The 25,373-nt window shown below is 38.1% G+C and overlaps 1 protein-coding gene across 2 annotated transcripts in view; it reads right to left on the bottom strand.

Moving 5' to 3' along the window:
* Positions 1 to 9,734: 9,734 nt before the first annotated feature.
* Positions 9,735 to 25,373, bottom strand: part of sv2ca (synaptic vesicle glycoprotein 2Ca) — a 126,033-nt gene continuing 110,394 nt past the window's right edge. For both annotated transcript variants that reach the window (XM_057831262.1, XM_057831261.1), the window contains exons 10-13: positions 24,807 to 24,940; positions 24,519 to 24,725; positions 21,717 to 21,876; positions 9,735 to 18,073 (exon numbers count right to left, since the gene is read on the bottom strand). In XM_057831262.1, coding sequence (XP_057687245.1) covers positions 17,890 to 18,073; positions 21,717 to 21,876; positions 24,519 to 24,725; positions 24,807 to 24,940 — 685 coding nt within the window. In that variant the 3' untranslated portion in view covers positions 9,735 to 17,889. The remainder of the gene's footprint in view (positions 18,074 to 21,716; positions 21,877 to 24,518; positions 24,726 to 24,806; positions 24,941 to 25,373) is intronic.

Here is a 25,373-nt window from a genome sequence, read left to right on the forward strand (position 1 = left end):
CCCACCCCCATTCTCCTCTTTCACTGACCAATAGGCCCCCACATGGTGTAAACCGGAAATACATCTCGCTGACGATAGCACCAGCATATTAGTAACTAGTTTAGATGTTCAATGTATTTCTAGTTGTTGTTTGTGTATGTGTTTCTTTTCCTTCTTCTCTTGTATTTCTTTTCTTCTGTCCCCCCATAATCCCTTCCTGTTCGCTGCTTTGTCATAATAAAAAGGTATTTTGAATGATCACAATGGGAGTATGTCAGACTCTCAATGTGAAACATTAAAACTGTTCAGAATCTGGGCACTTAGACTTCCATTCTCTGTGTCAAACAGCTGAACAGGACAGGTTTAAAAAAAAAAAAAAAAAAAAAAAAAAAATAGACTTGCTGCATTTTGCAACTTCTGCGGATGACAACCAACACAATCGAAAGAAAGAAAGAAAGAAAGAAAGAAAGAAAGAAAGAAAGAAAGAAAGAAAGAAAGAAAGAAAAAAAGAAAGACAGACAGACAGACAGACAGAAAGAAAGAAAGAAAGAAAGAAAGAAAGAAAGAAAGAAAGAAAGAAAGAAAGAAAGAAAGAAAGAAAGAAAGAAAGAAAGAAAGAAAGAAAGAAAGAAAAGATTATTCTGTACAGGATTTTAATAAAAAGGCTGCTAAAATTAGGAATCTTTGTATAACTTATGAAGCATTTGAAGGCAACTGAGACCAGTAACATTTGTTTTGTTTTGCTGTTTAGATTAATAACTGAAACTTCTCCTGACTTTTTAATGTAGCCTCTAGATGGCAGCCTTTGCTAATCAGAAGCCAAATAAATTTGATGATTCCTCACAGAAATGTTGCCCCGCTGCAGCGTGACGCTGCTCTCTGTAAATTATAAAACAAAAGATCGTACGGGACACTGGGGCAATGTCAGACATTTTTTAATACAAAAATAATAATAATAATAATAATGTTTACATATTTCCAAATGTTGCGGCCACCTTATGAAAACAAAGAGCTTTTTCCGTTGAAAATTCTAGTGAAGAAATGCTTAAATCCCTGATTTCTTTACAGATATGGACATAGAACAGTCTTGATTCTTGGTTAAAAGTAAAAAAAAAAAAAAAAAAATACATTTTTTTTAAAAAACTGTGCAGTTAGCATTTATTTTCCGTAAGTACTGCGAACTACAGTGCCCGCCATAATTATTGGCAACCCTGAAAAAGATGTGTTTTTTAGCTTCTAATATATATATATTTTTAATTCAAATAATATGGGACCTTAATGGAAAAAAAGAGAAAAATCCAACCTTCAATACAAGTGCATTCATTCAGTGGGGCAAAAATCCCAAATAAAGAAAAAAATATTTGACATCAAATAATGTGTGTCACAATTATTAGCACCCCTGGTGTTAATACTTTGTACAACCCCCTTTTGCCAACAAAACAAGGTCTGGGGACTGAGATGGCCATGGGAGGAGCTTGATTTTGTGTCTGGTGAACCATTTCTGTGTAGATTTGGCCATATGTTTAGGGTCATTGTCTTGCTGAAAGACCCAGTGACGACCCATCTTCAGCTTTCGGGCAAAGGGCAACAGATTTTGATTTAAAATGAGACATCGCACAAAAATACACACGGTCCCAGGCTTCAACTGGGGCCGTGTGCTTTGGTCAGATGAGACCAAGATTGAGCTTTTTGACAACAAACACTCTAAGTGGGTCTGGCGTGCCACGAAAGATGCGCATGCTGAAAAGCACCTCATACCCACTGTGAAGTTTGGGGGTGGGTCAGTGATGCTGTGGGGCTGTTTCGCTTCCAAAGGCCCTGGGAACCTTGTTAGGGTGCATAGCATCATGAATGCTTTGAAATACCAGGACATTTTAAATCAAAATCTGTTGCCCTCTGAAAAACAAGGATCGCTGTATATACAAAGGGTGTCTCACATTACCCTATGTCTCCCCTGTTATTAGCAAAATGTACTTAGTGAAATAAAAATCTTAAGTAGAATCATTTAAATATCATTTTCGTTATCATGTAAAAAATAAACTCTGTAATTAGTTTTTTTTTTCTCTCTCACTGATTGTCATCAATTTTCTTTCCGAACAATTTTACATATTTCAAATGTCAGCTAGCACGCAAGCAGCTAGCAACAGCTACACAAAATTAATGGCTTCATTTCAAATAGACCAGTGAAATGTTACAATTGACCCCATAATCTGGGTTAGTTGTAACATACTGTAATATCTCTGGCTCCGAGTGTGGGCCATTAAAGGCGGGCTTTGCAATTGTAGATGAAAGAGCAAAGAACAAAGGTACATTTCAGATGAAAGGCCATAGGGACTTTTAAGCTTGAATGTTGGCTGAAAGAAGCCAGAGAGTGTCTGCATGTGTATGCGTGTGCGTGCATGTGTGGAGTTCTTAGCGTGGTAATCAAGCAACTGAAGTGGGCCACTGGATGAGCTTTAGGACCTACCATGAACATTTTAGTACATGTGTCAGTGGATCTGTGAGTCAATAGATGGCACAGAAGCCAAGCTTCATAACCAAAATGTTCGCATATACAGTGATTTGTCGTTTTTCGCGATTAATGGGGACCAGAACTTGCCGCGATAGGTGCAAATCCGCAAAATAGCAGATCTATATCAGATTTAGCATTTGAAAGATATACATATAAGACGTTTTTTCCCAAAGTATAATTAAAAAAAACATATATATATACATATACCGTATTGGCCCGAATACGGCCCTGATTGTAAGACAACACCCTCTTTTTCAATACTCAAGTTTGAAATAAGACTTTTTGAAAAACAAATTAATTTTTATACAGAAAATAATTACAGTACATCCGAAACAAATGATTATAACAATGTATTTGAGAGAAAAAGCATGTTATTTTGCCTCATTCAAATCTGAACATTTAAATATGTAAACTAAAGTGCAATCACATTCGTAAATGAATGGCTTATGGTTTTTGAAATTTAAATAAACCTATCTATTGTGATAGAACAACAAAATTCCAGTAACTGCATTAACCATCAAAGTGAAGTCTAACTGTAACTGCAGTCTTGAAACAAATCTGAATAAGGGAAATCATTGCAATAAAATAATGCAAACTGGTTAAACTAAAAAGAGTAGCTGAGATCTGTCATGACAGAACATCACTTCAATGATATTGGCGCCATCTAGCATTGTGAATGGGTATAATGTCTAGACTGCGACTATAAGACGACCCCCCCCCCCTTTTTCAGTGTTATTTCAATGCAAAAAACTAGAGGCGTGCGAAATTTCCGATTCTTAGATTATTTGCGATTCGGCCGTGGAAAATTCAAGAACGATTCACAGACATACGGCCACATACGACTATAGTAGATGTCACATATTTGCAGAACTAGATGCTAAATGACAGACAACGGCGGTGTTAGAACATATAAAAAGAACTAGATGCGAAACGACAGGCTTGCCATTTATGAGTTGCCGCGTTGTAAACAGCCGCCATCTTAAAGCAGTAGACTTCTCTAGAACACTCAGTTGTGGCGAACCTAATTAACTTTTTATCTCAAATACTCCTAAATCAGCAAAATCTTGACTTGAATCTATCTTTAAATAATGAAACAGTTTTAAAACTTTGACATGTTGTAAGTAGACAGAAGGGAAATTATGGAATAACTGGAACAATTTTATCAACTATAACGGTTGATTCGCATTATTAAATTAATTGAATGCAGTTTAAAGCTGCTGATACAGAATGGGGACTTGAGTATTTTATTTAATGTTTTTAAGTGTTAACTTGATACTTAAATATTAATTTGGTTTAGCCTAAAAGGATTTTTAAACTATTTTAGAACTAATGTACAAAACATTAAAGGGGGGGGGGGGGGGGGGGGTTGGGTGACATCAATAATCAATTTATAATCGAATCGGAGCCTCTGAATCGTAATCGTAATGGAATCGTTAGGTACCCAAAGATTCCCACCTCTACAAAAAACACCGTCTTATATCGGGCCAATATGGTATATACAGTGGGAGAACAAGTATTTGATACACTGCCAATGGGTTTTCCCATAGGCAGTGTATCAAATACTTGTTCTCCCCACTGTATATTAATACCGGTAAATGTTTTTTAAGCACTTCAAATGTAATAATTAAGTTTTAAACATGTTACTGTCCCACTGAATTATTTTTAAACAAGAATAAAGTAGAAAAATGCTTGTCGTTATTAAAGGCTTCATTGAGTGGGTCCACTCAAACCCGCTCAAGCTGCTCACTTACACACAATAAGTTGTCACATTACACTACCGTTAGTGTTTCACAAGCTAAACGATGATTGACACATTAAGCGCCTTTGAAAGGTAGTGCTCCCAAGCTTCTCTGGCAAGAACAATCAAGGCTTCAATGCCTGTCAATCATGGTTAACTTTAACAAGCAACCTCCAGTGCACTGCTGACCAAGAAAAGCAGCAGGAAAGAGAGTAAGAGGTTGTACGAGAAGGATGCAGAAAAACATTAATATATTTTTTTTAATTAAAAACCCGATCCTCTTCACTCGATTCCGATCCTCTGAGAAATGGCGTGATCTGCCCGATTTCCATTCACATCCCTCGTAAAATATGATAACAGAGAACCTGGACTGTTGATCTAGCTATAGCCTCATATTGAGCAAGTATGGCAAACAACTCCACCTATAAAGCTTAAAAAATTAGTGTCCTCATTTCCTAAATGTTAATTGAATGTTGTTAAATGAAAAGGTGATGTAAAACAATGGTCTGCCCCAGCTGTCCCAGTGTAAAAGCCATAAAGTCCTAGGTTAATGATTATTTTTCTAAAAACAATACAGTTTATCAGTTTGAACATTAAATAGCTTGTTTGTCAGTCAGTCATCTACCTATGCCTATCCGCTTATCCTCACAAGCGGGTGTCCTGGAGCTTAACTACAGTTAGCCTACTGGCTAACTATGGCCAGTAGGCGGGGTACGTACGTACACCCGAAATCGGTTGCCAGCCAATCATGGGGCTCAAGGAGACAAACAACTATTCACGCACACACTAATACTTATGGACAACTTGGAGTGTTCTATCAGCTCACCGTTCAATTTTTTTTTAATGTGGGCAAAAGCCCACTCAGGCATGGAAGAAACATGCAAACTCCACACAGGATGGCTGGAGCCCACGATTGAACCCTTTATCTCAGAGCTGTGAGGCGGACATAAAACACCTCAACCAATGTAATATATTGTCTTTGTAGTATATTAAATTGAATACAGTGGGGCAAATAAGTATTTAGTCAACCACTGATTGTGCAAGTTCTCCCACTTGAAAATATTAGAGAGGCCTGTAATTGTCAACATGGTTAAATCTCAACCATGAGAGACAGAATGTGGAAAAAAAAACAGAAAATCACATTGTTTGATTTTTAAAGAATGTATTTGCAAATCATGGTGGAAAATAAGTATTTGGTCAATACCAAAAGTTCATCTCAATACTTTGTTATGTACCCTTTGTTGGCAATAACGGAGGCCAAACGTTTTCTGGAACTCTTCACAAGCCTTTCACAGTGTTGCTGGTATTTGGCCCATTCCTCCATGCAGATCTCCTCTAGAGCAGTGATGTTTTGGGGCTGTCGTTGGGCAACATGGACTTTCAACTCCCTCCGCAGATTTTCTATGGGGTTGAGACCTGGACTCTGGCTAGGCCACTCCAGGACCTTGAAATGCTTCTTACGAAGCCACTCCTTTGTTTCCCTGGCTGTGTGTTTGGGATCATTGTCATGCTGAAAGACCCAGCCACGTCTCATCTTCAATGCCCTTGCTGATGGAAGGAGATTTTCACTCAAAATCTCTCGATACATGGCCCCATTCATTCTTTCCTTTACACAGATCAGTCATCCTGGTCCCTTTACAGAAAAACAGCCCCAAAGCATGATGATTCCACCCCAATGCTTCACAGTGGGTCTGGTGCAATTCAGTATTCTTTTTCCTCCAAACAAGAGAACCTGTGTTTCTACCAAAAAGTTCTATTTTGGTTTCATCTGACCATAACACATTCTCCCAGTCCTCTTCTGCATCATCCAAATGCTCTCTAGCGAACCGCAGACGGGCCTGGACGTGTAATTTATTCAGCAGGGGGACACGTCTGGCAGTGCAGGATTTGAGTCCCAGGCGGCGCATTGTGTTACTGATAGTAGCCTTTGTTACTGTGGTCCTAGCTCTTTGTAGGTCATTCACTCGGTCCCTCCGTGTGGTTCTGGGATTTTTGCTCCCCGTTTTTGTTATCATTTTGACGCCACGGGGTGAGGAGGGAGTTGAAAGTCCGTGTTGCCCAACGACAGCCCCAAAACATCACTGCTTAAGAGGAGATCTGCATGGAGGAATGGGCCAAAATTCCAGCAACAGTGTGTGAAAAGCTTGTGAAGAGTTACAGAAAACAATTGGCCTTCGTTATTGCCAACAAAGGGTACATAACAAAGTATTGAGTTGAACTGTTGGTATAGACCAAATACTTATTTTCCACCATGATTTGCCAATAAATTATTTAAAAATCAAACAATGTGATTTTCTGTTGGTTTTTTTTTCCACATTCTACCTCTCATGGTTGAGGTTTACCCATGTTGACAATTACAGGCCTCTAATATTTTCAAGTGGGAGAACTTGCACAATTAGTGTTGACTAAATACTTATTTGCCCCACTGTGTAGGTTTAACATGATGTGCGAATCATTGTTTCTGTTCATGTTTAACACAACATCCCAGCTTCTTTAGGATTGGGGTTAAAATACTTTTACTGTATACGAAACACATTCATAGTATATTTGATAGTGGATCATTCAGCTAAACTTCAATTTAATGTACAGTACATTTGGAAAGTAACTTCCAATTCTTAGAAGAAGAAAAAAACAATTTGCAAGAAAACATAGTTTTTATTGTAATGTATATATTTTCAAAAGCAAGAAAGACTGCAATTAACACCTTTTCACTTCTTAACATTTTCACACCTATGGACCTCAGCACTTGCAGCAATGACTGACAGGCCTAATGGTCACAATGATACACACAATTATTGTCCACATAGATTTGATTACCTCTGTGAAATGGATGTACAGAACATACAAGAGTGATACATTCACATTTTTCTTCGACAAACATCTGAATATTGCCATAGTTTCTGTTAAAAGAGTTGAAACAAAAGCAAAAATAGCACATAATAGATTTTCAACATGCAAGTAAACGTACGCACACATACATACAGAGAAGGAAATTAGAATGGCAGTTGTAAAGGGGAATTGGAACAGAGGACTCACAGTGATGCAAATCTTGGACAGCGCAGCGGGCACACAATGCAATCCAAGTTACTTGTACACATTACTCCCACACCTCCACTAATATCAGATTTCAATATGTACATATTTACAATCTGAAATGCACACACATGCATGCTTTGACACTCACACACAGATACAGTACATTAAATACTCTGACAGCGCAATCAAAATATACTTCTCATCAACAGGCTGATCAGCAACTAATCATTGCTTTAACGCAGGGGTCAGGAACCTATGGCTCGCAAGCCAGATATGGCTCTTTTGATTTTGAAGTTTCGTTAGACTCCTCTGTGTATGCACGAACTGGTGACTGTCATCAGAGACTAGAAAGCCGGTTTGTAGTAATTTAATAGGAAAGTGGCAAGCATACATGTCCTTGTGTCTGTTTATTTATGTGCAGGTAGTCCCCGGGTTACAAACGAGTTCCGTTCCTACGCTGGCGACGTAACTCGAATTTCTGCATAAGGTGGAATTAACCCTTTAAGTACCCCTAAATACCCAGCTATCAAAAAACATGATACGTCATAATAATAAAATGAATTACAAAATAAGATATATAGATGGATATTACTTCCCTCTGGTAACACCGATCACACCATAATTTTTCTTACAACTGACATTCATTAATTTGTCACCGTCAACCTTTGAACACACTATTAGAAAATAAAATACAAGAATGACAAAGAGCGTACAATTATGCTATAAAGTAAATCAATAGAGACATATTTGCTGACAATAACATACCTCAATGGCTGCACAATAATACCGGGGGAAAAAAGGTCCAAATCTTGGGCAATTCAACAAGGAAAACAGCAGCTATTAGTGGCACCGGTTCAGCGGTGAAAAGGAACACTGCTCAATAAGCTAGCAGGCTAATATCGAGCTAACAGGAGAGGGCATCGCCGACCACGTGCAGTTACAGTGGGGCAAATAAGTATTTCATCAACCACCAATTGTGCAAGTTCTCCTACTTGAAAAGTTTGGAGGTGCCTGTCGTTGTTAACATGGGTAAACTTCAACCATGAGAGACAGAATGTGGAAAAAAACACAATCACATTGTTTGAGTTTTGAAGAATTTATTTCCAAATTAGAGTGGAAAATAAGTATTTGGTCACCTACAAACAAGCAAGATTTCTGGCTGTCAAAGAAGTCTAACTTCTTCTAAAGAGGTCTATCGAGGCTCCACTCGTTACCTGTATTAATGGCACCTGTTTTAACTCATTATCGGTATAAAAGACACCTGTCCACAATCTCGGTCAGTCACACTCCAAACTCCACTATGGCCAAGACCAAAGAGCTGTCGAAGGACACCAGAGACAAAATTGTAGACCTGCACCAGGCTGCGAAGACTGAATCTGCAATAGGTAAAACGCTTGGTGTAAAGAAATCAACTGTGGGAGCAATTATTAGAAAATGGAAGACATACAAGACCACTGATAATCTCCCTTGATCTGGGGCTCCATGCAAGATCTCACCCGGTGGTGTCAAAATGATAACAAGAACGGTGAGCAAAAATCCCAGAACCACACGGGGGATCCTAGTGAATGACCGACAGAGAGCTGGGACCACAGTAACAAACGCTACTATCAGTAACACAATGTGCCGCCAGGGACTCAAATCCTGCACTGCCAGACATGTCCCCCTGCTGAAGAACGTACACGTCCAGGCCCGTCTGCGGTTCGCTAGAGAGCATTTGGATGATCCAGAAGAGGACTGGGAGAATGTGTTATGGTCAGATGAAACCAAAATAGAACTTTTTGGTAGAAACGCAGGTTCTCGTGTTCGGAGGGGAAAGAATACTGAATTGCAGTCGAAGAACACCATACCCACTGTGAAGCATGGGGGTGGAAACATCATGCTTTGGGGCTGTCTTTCTGCAAAGGGACCAGGACGACTAATCTGTGTAAAGGAAAGAATGAATGGGGCCATGTATCGAGAGATTTTGAGTGAAAATCTCCTTCCATCAGCAAGGGCATTGAAGATGAGACGTGGCTGGGTCTTTCAGCATGACAATGATCCCAAACACACAGCCAGGGCAACAAAGGAGTGGCTTCGTAAGAAGCATTTCAAGGTCCTGGAGTGGCCTAGCCAGTCTCCAGATCTCAACCCCATAGAAAATCTGTGGAGGGAGTTGAAAGTCCGTGTTGCCCAACGACAGCTCCAAAACATCACTGCTCTAGAGGAGATCTGCATGGAATAATGGGCCAAAATACCAGCAACAGTGTGTGGAAAGCTTGTGAAGAGTTACAGAAAAAGATTGGCCTCCGTTATTGCCAACAAAGGGTACATAACAAAGTATTGAGATGAACTTTTGGTATTGACCAAATACTTCTTTTCCACCATGATTTGCAAATAAATTCTTTAAAAATCAAACAACGTGATTTTCTTTTTTTCTCCCACATTCTGTCTCTCATGGTTGAGGTTTACCCATGTTGACAATTACAGGCCTCTCGAATATTTTCAAGTGGGAGAACTTGCACAATTAGTGGTTAACTAAATACTTATTTGCCCCACTGTAACTGTGGCTCTGCCTTCTTGAAATTTAACCCTATATTGCCAAATGTATCACATTTGATACACCTAAAATGTCATGATTTTGAGACTAATTCAGAATTTTGACATTTCTTTTTGAAAAAAAAAAAAAGATGGATGAAAGTCAACACATGCATCAGCAGGTTCCATGAAAAAAATAAACAGGATTTAGCCAGGGTTATCGATATCTGAGGTCTTATTACACATATTCATTTTGACTTTTCTTTTTACAAATTTGAAAAAAAGGTTTCATTTTGGGATTCTCTGATATTTGCTTCATATTGCTGACATTAAAGGGTTAACTGGCGTTCACCCCCGCTTCCCTACGTGAAAGCAACGCTCGAAACTAACAGAAAATAGCGCTGGCGTGATGTCAAACAAGTCCGAGTGCAACAAAGGAAAGCGCATATACTGTAGAATAATGAAATACTAGATTTGCATAGCAATTACTGTAGAGATAAACTATTTACATTAATTAGACCTAATAAATAACAAAATTAAATGACCAATAATATACTGTACTTACCATCAATGCTGAGTGGTAGCGGGCGATACACTACTACGCGACTTAAAAAAAAAAAAAAAACAGCGGACGAGACACGGGTTGTAAAGTCGAAATCACGCAAGTCGGGTACGTCGTAACCCGGGGACTTCCTGTAACTATCAATCAAATAGGCAGCACAGGTGAGGCAGACACTCTTCAAGAAGGGTTGCCATATTTTGCTGTCCCAAATAGCGACGGATGTGGCGTGTGAAAATCAACCGCCCAATGGTTTGCCGTGCGATTTGTAAATAAACAACCCACGTTATCAGTGAATTTTGGAAACCCTTTTGAAAAGATGGTTAAAAGGAAAAAGACAAGGATTATGGACAGTAGGAGGAAGAAAGCATGTCGAGAACTACTGTCAAGAGTGCAAGCCAGTATGCAGCTACTCCCGTGTTTGGACCCAACAATGTGATTGGACTTTGGCTAGCTTTGCTGGCACTTTAGCAATTTTTAGACACGGAAAGCCATTCACAGATGGGGAGTATCCCAAAACATTTATGTTGGATGTTGCCTATGATTTTTTTTATCTTTTCGGATAAAGACAAAACAATAAAACGGATAAAAGACATGCTCCTCACGATCAGATCATCATGTCAAATCACACTGAGGCAACGCAAGTGAGGGACATAAATATGGCACCGTTTTTTTCCCTCTCGCTTTGGATGGGTCAACGAATGGAAGCAATCTATCCCAGTTCAGCATGATTGCAAGGTCTGTTGTTGGCGACACAATACACGAGGAAAGGGTTGCTATTTTGCCTATGAAAGGCAAAGGTATTTTTACTTCTAAATTCCGAGTATGGCTCTCAAAGAATTACATTTCAAAATATGTATTGTTTATGGCTCTTTCTGCCAAAAAGGTTCCTGAGCCCTGCTTTTTAACATGTCATTTATTAACATTGCTGCTCTTCTTAACTAAAAATGTTCCAGCTACACTGTGAGAATTCTTAAACTATAATGCTAGATCTTTTTTTTTTTTTTTAATGTATTTTAAAAAAAAGTTAGGTGTACATCTTGCTGATGAAATTTATTTTGCCTATTATCAATAGCTAATAGCTGGCTCCATGTTGGGGTACAAGATAAAATTACAGTATGTCAATGAATACATTTTATTATCGATTATACCTGATGTCCCCGGGTTACGAACGAGTTTTAGTCCTACGCTGGCGGCTTAATCCGAATTTCTGCACAAATTGGAATTAACCCTCAGACATCTGACTGGATAAAGGATAGCTGTGCTCTGGTTTGGCCCACAGAAGGCTGTAAGTCGTTTCAGCTAATATACATGTGTGTGTGCATTTGTAATTAAGTTTACAGGAACAGTTTGTGGAGTTACGTGGGAGCAATTTGCTACGAGAAGTCTAAATACATTAGCATTCATAGCATTTAAGATAGCAGACTTTTGTTAGGCAAATTAAGCTAATTTATTCTACCAAATTTACATATTGATCAGAATAGACGTTTGAACACCAATTGTTTTGTGTCAAGTGTTTTATTGTTAAAATGCGTATCGTTTTGAACGTAAGTGTGTTACAGCTGTACAAATTGTCAAAAGTGAAGGAAGTAAAAAGCTTCAAAAAGTACAATTGTTTGATGTCTGTAAAGCTGAACAACTTTCAAAGTTTAGTGAGGACAGAACAAGTCAAAGTCATATTTATAAAGTAAAGTAAAAAAAATAAAATAAAAAGATACTGTGAGGTATAATAAGGTACTGTTTATGTGAGAGAAAAAAATGACTAGACAAAATGGCGGACGAGACTCAGGCATCGTAAAGCCGAAATCGCGTAAGGCAAGTACGTCGTAACCTGGGGACTACCTGTGATAGAAGCAAATATATATGGCAGAAAACACAGACAAGACTGAAAAAGCAGTTTCTGCTCTTGCACTCCTCTTTAACATAAACAACTGTATTTTAAGCCAAAACAACTGTTGTGTTTGATAGAACAATATGTCTATATGCTGCCAGAGCAGATTGATGGCGCATTAAGCCCCCGAACTATTTTTAATTTGTCTGTTTTACCCCGGAAACCCCCTTTTACAGACGTCGCGCAACCGCTTTTGTTTCAACCCAGCCATAAAACGAAGGTAATTAATTAAATATTTATTATTCAAAATGTCTGTCATTTTTAGCTTAGAATCATTAATTGATGTCTAATATTTCATTTTTTAAAAAAAACTTTAAAAAATTATTCACTTGCATATTTTAACCGTTTATTGCCAAATGTATCACATTTGATACACCTAAAATTGAATGATTTTTAGAGTAATTCAGAATTTTGACATTTCTTTTTGGAAAGAAAAAATGATGGATGCAAGTCAACACATGCATTTGCAGGTTCCATGAGAAAAAAAAAACAGGATTTAGCTAGGGTTATAGATATTGGAGCGCTTATTACACATATTCATTTTGACATTTCTTTTTACAAATTTGAAAAAAAGGTCTCATTAGGACCTTATTTTTCAAATTTAAAATAATTTGAAAAAAAGGTTTCACTGATAATTGCTTCATGTTGCAGGTCTTTAAGGGTTAAACCTTTAAACAAATGATGTCATAATGAAAAAAATGGTGTCTGTAAAAAAGTCACGGATATCTACATCATAACTATCGCTTAATTGTTATTTTTTCTTGTTAATGTCGTATTTTCTCCGACATGTTAGATGATAAATAATCGATCCAAACAAAGAAAAACTGGAAAAAAACCAACAACAAAAAACGTTTCAAAGGGTAAATATATGAAAAAGAAAATCTCGACCACTCCTTGATGTCTGCGATTTCTGCATCGCGATCCTTGTTATATTACCATGTTTCACCCATAAAATCCCCCAAAAATCCAGCTGTGGCCATTCACAGCTGTGCTCTCACAGCTTTGGACCGAAACTAGGTAAGTATGCGATAATATCTTGTTAAAGTCATGGCGTCTGTAATTCTGCTCTCGCGTGCTCTCACCTCGAGATAGGGTTTTGCTGTTTAAAAAAAAAAGTTTTCTTTTTAAAATGCCCCCCTGTTCAAAATTTTTCTTCCCCCAGAAAATTGATATTTTAAGCTTTACAATGATGTATCACACATGCATATCGGACAATTTTGAAATTTGGCCAAATTGGGGGTCTCAGAGCGGAACTTCAAGTCACCTGAGTGTTTTCCGCCATATACATTATAAAACGTAATTAATTAAATGTATATTTATTTTACTGTGTTTGTCTGGTAGTTCATATTCATATATCACATAAAGATATCATATTTATTTAAACCTTTGTAAAATATTTTTTTCAATAAAATAAAATGTGTAAAAAACTATGTGATAATATCTATAGATAATGGTAAGCGTAAACTGTATTGAAACAGACTAACACATATTCACAGAAATATGATAATGATTTTCTTTTTTTTGTTTGTTTGTTTTTTTTTAACAGTTCTGTCCTACAACCTCAGGATACTACATGACTATGAGTAGACTGCTCTAGCTCAGGAGAGGCACATTTTAAAAGGCATTCAGTATTTTTTTAGGTTACTGCCAGGAGCGTGCTACATACAGCAAAATCAGAGGAACACTAAAGTTATTTGATTATTTAAAAAATTTATTTAAAGTAATTATTTAAGGGGAAAAGGCCTGATTTCAATGTGTGGTTCGATCATTCCAAAAACTAAGATGGAAAATTGTCAGTTCAAAATGGCAAGAGTAATTTTACAACTTATGTTTTTTTTTTTAATTCTGTATTAGAAGTTAATACAAAAAGCTTGGCATATCCTACATCTACGAGAGAAGTTTCAGATATCATAGTAAGCAAATGTTGGGTACAGTCCAAGCTGAAAGTGCCAATGTGTGAGCTTTCATGTATTTTTACATTGCACCTGTCTGCACTCTGCCTGACCACCTGCAACATGTTGTGTGTTTGCAGGAAACCCAGCTGTCGTGCATCTGTGTGGTGTGTCCGTTCTGTCTGATCATCTATTCCCTACGTTATCACACAGCAGGTTGACTGAGCTCATTACAGCTTGTTTTGCACTATTCTCCCCATCTGGCTCCTCTTAATAAGACTATCAATATTAAAAGCCTTGAGTTTAAATGATGCGATAACACTGTGGAAGAATCTGGCTGTAACTGGGATCCCTCCTTGAACAAAATTAAAACAACGTTTTCGCAGGAAATGTGCAGCAATCTACCTTGTTTTGCAAATGTCCACATAGAACATGCATAAAATGACAAATTTAACTTGCAATGTGTTTTACTGCCGATTTGTAAGCTTAAATTGCTGCATGGTTTTACTTATAAGCTAGATGCCATTAATACAGTTAGGATAGAGTGGATATAAAAAACTCAGCAGCCCTTTTAAAATACCAAGTTTCTGTGATACTGTATAAAAAATGACAACAACGTCAACATTTTCAAAATTTCACCCCATTAAAGTGACCTTGCATATAACCTACACAACTCAATTGAGATTTAAATAGCAGTTGCAGAAGTGTACTTACTCGTGGGGATGTGGCTGTGTTAAGAATTAACAAATGACATTCAAACTCAGGTTCAATGGAATTTGTTACACAAATGCCACAAAAAAGTGCCTCTGATTAAAGTTTATATGTTCTATTAGGTTTTTTCTGCTTGAACGCTCAAATTAAATTTTTCTGCTTTGAGTGTTCGTTTAATTAAAGTGGCGTTATAATGATTTGTTTTGAAAGTGTTTGCATTCAGTTTTATTGATTTGGGTGGATACACTGCCCTCTAGTGGCAACAGTGAATATGACATAACTCATTTCACATGGCTGAACCCAGCTGCTCTCTGTAAAGACCAACATAAGCTCAGCTTTTTGTTTGAGCTAATGTTTTTTAATGCATTCGTAATTTAGTTCATATGTGTATTAAATAGGGCTGTCAAAATTATCACGTTAACGGGCGGTAATTAATTTTTTTAAATTAATCATGTTAAAATATTTGACGCAATTAACGCACAAATGCCCCTCTCAAACAGATTAAAATGACAGGACAGTGAAATGTGTACTTGTTGTGTTTTAAGGAGTTTTGTTGCCCTCTGCTGGCACTTGGGTGTGACTGATTTTATAGGCTTCAGCACCCATGAGCATTGTGTAAGTAATTATTGACATCAACTATGGCGGGCTACTAGTTTATTTTTTGATTGAAAATTTTACAAATTTTATTAAAACGAAAACACTAAGAGGGGTTTTAATATAAAATTTCTATAACTTGTACTAGCATTTACCTTTTAAGAACTACAAGTCTTTCTATCCATGGATCGCTTTAACAGAATGTTAATAATGGTAATGCCATCTTGTTGATTTATTGTTATAATAAACAAATACAGTACTTACAGTGGGGAGAACAAGTATTTGATACACTGTCAATGGGAAAACCCATTGGCAGTGTATCAAAAACTTGTTCTCCCCACTGTATGTACCATATGTTGAATGTATATATCCATCTTGTGTCTTATCTTTCCATTCCAACATTAATTTACAGGAAAATATGGCATATTTTATAGATGGTTTGAATTGCGATTAATTAATTTTTAAGCTGTAATTAACTCGATTAAAAATTTTAATCGTTTGACACCCCTAATATTTAACCTTTTTATTTTTGTGGGAATGTGTGTTTGAACCAATTGTTAAGAGCACTGTAAAAAAAAATGTTAGCATTTTATTGCATTTAAGTTATTGGACATTTGCTATGTAGGTTATTTTTTGTACTTCCATCCTCATTTATTTGCATTATAATACACAGGCGCTTTTATTTCCAGTACAAAAACTCCAACACACACTGTAGGTGAAATAGAACGCTGTCTTTGTAGTAGCCTAGTACCGTATTGGGCCGAATATAAGGTGGTGTTTTTTGCATTGAAATAAGACTGGAAAAGAGGGGGTCTAACCCATTCACGACGCTAGATAGCGCAAGATATCATTGAAGCGATGTTCTGTCATGACAGATCTCAGCTACTCTCAAGTTTAACCAGTTTGCATTATTTTATTGCAATGTTTTTACCTTATTCAGATTTGTTTCAAGACTATAGTTACAGTTAGACTTCACGTTGATGGTTAATGCACTTATTGCAATTTTGTTGTTTTATCACAATAGATTGATTGGTTTATTTACATTTCAAAAACCAGAAGCCATTCATTTACGAATGTGAGTGCACTTTAGTTTCCATATTTAAATGTTCAGATGTTAAGATTTGAATGAGGCAAAACAACATGCTTTTTCTCTCAAATATATTGTTATACTCATTTGTTTTAGATGTACTGTAATTACTTTCTGTATAAATATTAATTTGGTGTTCAAAAAGTCTTTTTTCAAACTTGAGTCTTGAAAAAGAGGGGTTGTCTTATAATCAGGGCCATCTTATATTCGGGCCAATACGGTAGTAGTACGTAAACTATCCAGCATGTGTGTGTACTGCTATTGTGCGTGCCTTGTATGGAGAAAAAGCGCAAGCATGACAAATTTGGACCGAAAGGGCAGTTTTTGGATGGGTAAAACAAAATAAGATCCTCAGTAACACCTGCTGTCAGTTGCCACGTTTACATGGAGCCAAATATTCCAATTACAATCGGAATATTTGTTCAAACCGAATAAATGTGTTCCATATAAACACCTCATTCGGAATGAACAGGCCCAAACTGAATGGAATTTCATTCCGTTTCACATGGGTGGAATATTCCTTTTACCAAACCGATTAGAAGTAAAATTATATCATGTAAACAGGGAAGCGGAATGGTGTCTGGTTGCGTTCTTTCTGCACATGCTCCGTACTGACGTGGTGACGTCACTTGCAACATGGCTTCCAAGCACACGCACAGCGCACCCACACAACTTTTTAAATGAACGGCGTGTCATGCTGAAGTTTTGTTTCCACTCGAAAAGTTAAAACAGCAGCTGATCTGACGATCGAGCTCCATGTTTTGCAACGTGACGCTTTGTTTTGATTAATCTGCGCATGTCAGACGGCAGTTGTCAAACGTCCTTTCGGAATAAAGGCAGACACATGTAAACGCTGGATCGGAATAGATGAAGTGACATGTAAACAGCTGATCTGAAATTTCCATTCGGAATTATTTGAATCGGTATGAATAAAAGTCAGCATGTAAACGTGGCTACTGACTTCCAGCACCTCTGTGTTCAGGTGATAAAAATGTCAGAAAATGCCTACAAAAACAACAACAAAATATTTGGGGTGAAACTTTAAGTGGTGCTAGGGTGCAAAAATGTCTCAATTATTAATTTTTTTCTTCCATTCACTTAAAAATACCTTTTTTCCCACTGATTTGTACGGGTATATGATAAATAATGGGAGACAAACGTCTCTGATGATTTATCTTGGTTTCCTATTTTTTAAATCGCAAAAATCTAGCATTTAAACTGGGATGTCCAAGTTTTTTATATCCACTGCATGTATGATCCAAGCCACTAACATCCACTGCATGTATGATCCAAGCCACTAACATTCCTCTCTTATTGATCTTTTAGTCCCCTCAAGCTCAGTGTTTTATCTAGGTTGTACTGCGGTGAAGCTGGTGTTACATGAGGACATTTGCTCTTGTATCAGGCAAACGGAGGCCGACCAGACCTCCCCCCACTAGGACTGATGATGCCATCAGGATGGGGATGGCCTTTGTGATTCCGACCAGAGAACCAAAAATTAGGTTCCCCAAGACTGCAGCCATCTTACATAGGGCGTTACAGAATCCAAAGCCTGTTCCTCTGTAGAAAGGTTGTTGGAGAAGAGAAGTATAAAAAAAAGAGAGCGAAAGAATTAGCATGTTTTTTTTTGTTGTTGTTGTTTTTTTTTTAAGTACTAATGTAAATAACATTTAATATTTTTCACTGACTATACAATTCAAAATTGATGGAAGTAATATTTTCATGTCACTATCTTAGGTTAAGGACTACAAACCAGGTAGCCTCTCCCACATGCAGGGGTTGGACAAAATAATGAAAACACCTGAAGAAAAATCAACAAAAACTTAATTTATTATGGTGTATGTCCGCCTTTTGCGGCAATTACAGCCTCAATTCTCCGAGGTATTAATTCATACAACTTGTGAATTGTTTCCAAAGCCATTTTTCAGTTAGAATACCCTCTAACTCCGTGGTTCTTAACCTTGCTAAAGGTACCAAACCCCACGAGTTTTACATATGCATTCACGGAACTCTTTGGAATTAGATAATTTAAAAAAACAAAAATTCAAACATCTCACATAATATCTAAGCGGATCCCGTTCAACTTTCTTCTCATTTTGACAGCATGTTTTTAAACAGGTAGAATTTGAGTAGATGCTACCCATCCGTTTGTCAGACTTCTTCATACCAAGTGCGTGTCAACCTTCCATTGGGGAAAACAGTTTCTCCTCCCATCAGGTAGAGGAGAAGCAGTTGAAACAAATGGAATAAAGCCTGTAAATTGGGGGCAAGCCAGTCAAAAAACATAGACTTTACTATCAGTTGACGGGTCTCGGGGCCAATCTGTAGAGGGCCAATTTTCAAAAACTTAAAATTCAAATATTTTCAAAACCAAAACTGCTAGCGACCTAAAACCATATCAGGTACCTCCCTTAGGCATATATACCCTACTCACATGACGTCACAACCACGCCCCCACGCCATATTGTCCGTCAACTCGTCACTGTTGATGCATTACCGCTACGTAAATTCCTCCTATTATGGCGTGTTTTTCTGCTCGTTAACATTAATAATCAAAATGGTGAAGGCGTGTGTGGCGGTCGGTTGCAATAACAGAGAAGATAGACGGAGAGACTTGAAGTTCTACCGGATTCCGAGAGACCCGGAGAGGAGAGCGAGATGGGCTGCTGCAATTCGACGAGAAAACTGGGCTCCAAACGATTACCACAGATTATGTAGTAGTCATTTTATATCTGGTAAGATGCATTTAATATATATTTAGAGGGTTTTGGGCTGACAACCACAATTAAGATCATTGCTAGGCTAATCGCCAACAACATACACTCAGACGTTGTGAATGAACTACCTGAAAATATATAATTATAAGGGGATAATAAGACAGTTGTCATACAATTAATTTACAATTTCACTATTGAGGTCAAAAGCCAAAAAAGAAATTCAACTAGGGGCAATCTGGAGTAGTGCTATCGCACTTCATATTTATTACATATTATATATGTATGTAGTGAGAGTGCTATCGCTAAACCATATAAACATTAAAAGCCCATTGACAAATGACATTAAATACATTAGACTTGACAGTGGATGTTAGCAAGAACAAAAGATTTTGAATTGAAAATTTCGTAACTCACCTTCCCGAGCACAAGATAGATTCCTGCCGAATTTTCGTGGACGAGGATCCGTTTCACCCAACCAGCAACGAAGTATTTATAAGCCTCCAAGCTCTTAAAGTTTTTCAAACGTTCATGAGAATAGGCTGATTTTGTGTGGACAAGATAGTTGTAAATATAAGGGAAGCAGATGTCAGCCAGAGACGGCGAATACAGCGGGTCGAAAAAAATCGATTTAGGCATCAAATACGGATGTGGCGAATGGATAAACTGAAGCTTTTCCACATAACGCCTTTTATGCAACGCATCCAATGAGTTTACAGCGTCAGATAACACCGGGGCTTCCATGAATTGCTCTATAAATTGCATGACTAATTGAAACCATTGAGAATAGGGCTAAAAAATGACGGACAATATGGCGGCCGGATACAGCGACACGTCATTTTGTGACGTAGGTGAGTAGGGTCTATAGCGACATCAAAAAATTCAAAGTCGTTCCCTAATAAAATCCAGATGAATTATTTTTCTATACAAGTACAACAAAACTTAAAATGGCTATAAAATTCTCATATTCTACGCTAGATGCACACAAATCAACAAATGCAGAGATATTCACCTATATTTTCAAGATCAGTAGCAATATTTCACACATCATACGTTTTTGCCCAAAATGGCAACTTAATTTTTTTTTTTTTTTAATTTAGTGGAAATTTTCAACAGCTAATAAATCACTCAATTTTCACATCAGAAACTTAATACTTGAGGAAAGCATGCAGAATCATCTTAATTTTACTCCACAATTTTTTTTTTGCATTTTTCTATATATAATCACAATTTATTTAGGTTGAATTCCGCTCTTGTATAGAGATACAAAATCCAACATGGCGGCGGTCACAAAACAAAGAGCTTTTTAAGTTGAAAATTATTATAGATAAATGCTTAAATCGCGAAATTTCTGTAGATATGAACGTAAAACAGCGGATTCTTGGTTATAAGCAAAAAAATGGGCAGTTATCGTTCATTATACGTAAGTATTTCAAGCAAAAGTTACGGTATTGTGTAATCCAATGTGGCTGCCTTCACAAAACAAAGAGCTTTTTAGGTTGAAAATTCTTTTAAATAAATGTTAAATTGCGGAATTTCTACAGATATGGACAGAAAACACTCTAGACTCTTGGTTAAAAACAAAAACAAAAAAACGGGCGGTTGCCATTCATTTTACGTAAATATTTCAAGCAAAAGTTACGGTATTGTGTAATCCAAAGTGGCGGCCGTCAAGAAACAAATAGCTTTTTAAGCTGAAAATTCTTGTAAATAAATGCCTAAATAGTGGAATTTCTATGGATATGAACGTAAAACACTCTAGACTCTTGGTTATAAGCAAAAAAACGGGCAGATATGATTCATTTTACGTAAATATATCTCAAGCTAAAGTAGGCTAATTTTTCCATTCATTTAATTGTATTCACAATGTTTGAAAGTGCATGCACGGTGAGAAAAATATAAAAATTACCTTGAATCCTCTACCAAATCACTCTTGAGACACTCCTGCCTTCTTGTATGCAGTAAAACATTCGTCCTATTTCCACTTAAATCTGGCGTTAGAACGCAGCCCTTTGAGTTTGTCACAGTGAACGCCAACTCAACTTCTGCCTGGGGTAGAACACAGGCCCCCTACGGGAAGGCATGGCGCAATGCCTGTGGGAAATGTCTTGTCAACTGATGGTGGTGTCTATTCAAAAACCTAATCTAACACGCCACTTTGGTTAGATTTAGTCAGCGTACGACAATAGGCGGGTCCTTTGCCGAACCCCTTAGGCTTACTCACTGAACCCCTGAAGTCCAATCGAACCCAAGTTAAGAACCACTGCTCTAAATCGACTTCTTAATTAAATCTCTAAAACTGACCATAAATGCTCAATAATGATGAGGTCTGGGGATTGTGCCGGCCATACGACATGCTCGACTTTTTCAGAATGTTCCTCATGCAATTCTTGAACAAATATCTTCAATGATTATGATGCCAAAATGTTCGGTGTTTCCATTATTTTGTCAAACCTTTGTACAATTAGTATTACTAAATATAACCTTACCTCCTGGCAGTTGGGAAAGATTCAGTTGTCACCACGTCCAGAGAGTTCCAGGCAGAGATACTTAGGCCATTGTAAAGGCACAGCATGAAAATCATCATGGACTCACTGGTGCCAAACCACAAGAAGAAGCAGCTGATGCCTGACAACACCATGGAGCCACCTGGTGCATAAAGCGAACAAAGCCCAAATAAAAAGAACTGTGAGTTAAGTTGATTGAGGAGATACAGTTGTGGTCAAAAGTTTACATACACTTGTGTGAAGAACATAACGTCATGGCTCTCTTGAGTTTCCAATTATTTCTACAACTCTGATTTTTCTCTGATAGAGTGATTGGAACAGATACTTCTTTGTCACAAAAACATTCATGAAGTTTGGTTCTTTTATGACTTTATTATGGGTGAACAGAAAAAAGTGATCAAATCTGCTGGGTCAAAAATATACATACAGCAGTGCTAATATTTGGTAACATGTCCATTGGCCATTTTCACTTCAATTAGGCGCTTTTGGTAGCCATCCACAAGCTTCTGGCAAGCTTCTGGTTGAATCTTTGACCACTCCTCTTGACAGAATTGGTGCAGTTCAGTTAAATTTGATGGCTTTCTGACATTGACTTGTTTCTTCAGCATTGTCCACAAGTTCTCAATGGGGTTTTAGGAAGGCCATTCCATTACCACTTTTGATATGTGTTTGGGGTCAATGTCCTGTTACAACACCTAACTGCACCAAAGAACCAATCTTCGGGCTGATGACGTTAGGTTATCTTGAAGAATTTGAAGGTAATCCTCCTTCTTAATTATCCCATTCACTCTCTGTAAAGCACCAGTTCCATTAGTAGCAAAACAGCCCCACAGCATAATACTACCACCACCGTGCTTGACGGTAGGCATGGTGTACTTTGGGTTGAAGGCCTCACCTTTTCTCCTCCAAACATATTGCTGGGCATTGTGGCCAAACAGCTCGATTTTTGTTTCGTCTGACCACAGAACTTTCCTCCAGAAGGTCTTATCTTTGTCCATGTGATCAGCAGCAAACTTCAGTCGAGCCTTAAGGTGTCGCTTTTGGAGCAAGGGCTTCCTTCTTGCACGGCAGCCTCTCAGTCCATGGAGATGCAAAACACGCTTGACTGTGGACCAGAGGTTGCGCTAGACATTTTCGTTGTCTGTCATTTTGACTGACAGGGTCATAAAAATCCGGTCATAGTCTATTTTTACCCATCACTTAAACTTTTTAAATGATAATGATGACATATTCAATAGTATTTAGTTTTCATTCATTTTTAATTAATATTGTAACGCTTGCTTGGCGGCGAAAAATTAGACACGGAAGTTGTATTTTTCTCCCTCTTTTTACTCTGCTTACCGCCAACAACACCAACAAAACAACTCCACTCCCAAAGAAAAAGAGGCAACTATATAGACCCCAATCACCAACGTCACACAATGATCTTAATTGTGGTTGTCAGCCCAAAATCTTCTAAATATATATTAAATGCATCTTACCAGATATAAAATGACTACTACATAGTCTGTGGTGATCGTTTGGTGCCCAGATTTCTTGTCGAATTACAGCAGTCCATCTCGCTCTCATCTTCGGGTCTCTCAGAATACGGTAGAACTTCAAGTCTCTCAGTCTATCTTCTCTGTTACAGCAACCAACCGCCACACATGCCTTCACCATTTTGATTATTAATATTAACGAGCAGAAAAACACGCCGTAATAGGAGGCATGTACGTAGCGGTTATGTGAAAACATGACGAGCTGACACACAATATGGCGGCTCCAGTCAGGGGGGCGGAGTTGTGACGTCATGTGATTGGGGTCTATACACAGGCGGCAATCTTGTCCACCAATTGGATGACGCGCTGGCACACCGGGTGCACCAATAAGAACCTCGCGTTGATGTGTCAATCACAGTGCCGCCGCCAGACCCCGGTGACGCTACAATATCCCTCTCCGAGAAGAGCGGCGCAGGGTACTGAGAGAGGCGGGCTGCAGCCAGACTCCTCTCCAATATTCTGACAGAAGAGTCAACGACGTCATGCATTAAGAGAGACAATAGCTAATTAATATGCTAACTCGCCACCCTGTGGTCTGGGGTGTGAATTGCAACCTGTCAAAATGACGGACGGACTTCAGTTTTTTCCGTCACCGTTTTAAAAAACCGGTCAACGACGGAAAATATCCGGTTAACGCGACCCCTGCTGTGGACACTGACACCTGTGTTCCAGCTGCTTCTAATTCTTGGCAGATCTGCTTTTTTGGTGATTCTCGGTTGAATCTTCACCCTCCTGACCAATTTTCTCTCAGCAGCAGGTGATAGCTTGCGTTTTCTTCCTGATCGTGGCAGTGACAAAACAGTGCCATGCACTTTATACTTACAAACAATTGTTTGCACTGTTGCTCTTGGGACCTGCAGCTGTTTTGAAATGGCTCCAAGTGACTTCCTGACTTGTTCAAGTCAATGATTCGCTTTTTCAGATCCATGTATGTATATTTTTGACCCAGCAGATTTGATCACTTTTTCTGTTAACCCATAATAAAGTCATAAAAGAACCAAACTTCATGAATGTTTTTTGTGACAAAGAAGTATCTGTTCCAATCACTCTATCGGAGAAAAATCAGAGTTGTAGAAATAACTGGAAACTCAAGAGAGCCATGACATTATGTTCTTCACAAGTGTATGTAAACTTTTGACCACAACTGTAGATGTCGCAATTCTGGCTTGCCATCAACACTATTCCACACTCTGCATGATGGATGTCTGTAGTAGAAGAATGAACCCTTCCCAACAAGCTGTCTTACCTAACATGGACAAACGGCCTGTTTTATCCATTAGAAGAGCAGACACGATGTTCCCGGGTAGAACGGCCAAGGTTCCCAAGAAGTTGATGAAGTAAACCCAGTAGGCACTGTAATCATCATCAAACGTCATCTGGCATCCTGTCTTGTTGTGGGTGAACGTGCTATTGATCACCTCAGTGCCATCTATTAGCTTAGAGTCATCAATGTCTGCGTGAACAAAACACGTCACAGTTAGTCTCATAATGTAATTTAAAAGTGACACACTCATAATTGATAATGGCATCTCACCTGTATTGAAGAAGAATGCGTCAACAAAAGTACAGTTATGGAAATAGGATCCCACCGACGTCACGTCATCAAAGTAGCAGTTACGAAAGGTTGAGTCAACGAAGGTGACGGATTTGAGTTTCATGTTGATGAATCTGAGTGGGCATAGTAATATTGTACTTCAGTGTGTGCAACCTTACACTTCTTTTCTATAGTAAAGTGCTTGTATAAGATTATTTCTCAATGTTTTTATTTGACGAGACAAGACATAAAAGAAATCTAGGGGCCAAACGCTGCTGTAGATATTGTACATAACATTCATAGGCGGAGTTTGACTTTTGTTGGAGAGAGGACCAAACATGTTGCTGACCCAGAAACGCAGTGTCAGCAATAAAATTAACTTACAAAATATCTACATTATATACATATATATGGCGGAAAACACTCAGGTGACTTGAAGTTACACTCTAAGACCCCCAATTTGGCCAACTTTGAAAATTGTCCGATATGCATGTGCATGCAAATTGGGGGTTTCAGAGTGGAACTTCAAGTCACCCTAGTGTTTTCCGCCATACAGACCCTACTCAC

This window comes from Corythoichthys intestinalis, chromosome 3 (assembly GCF_030265065.1).
Source record: "Corythoichthys intestinalis isolate RoL2023-P3 chromosome 3, ASM3026506v1, whole genome shotgun sequence".
Classification (NCBI taxonomy): Eukaryota; Metazoa; Chordata; class Actinopteri; order Syngnathiformes; family Syngnathidae; genus Corythoichthys; species Corythoichthys intestinalis.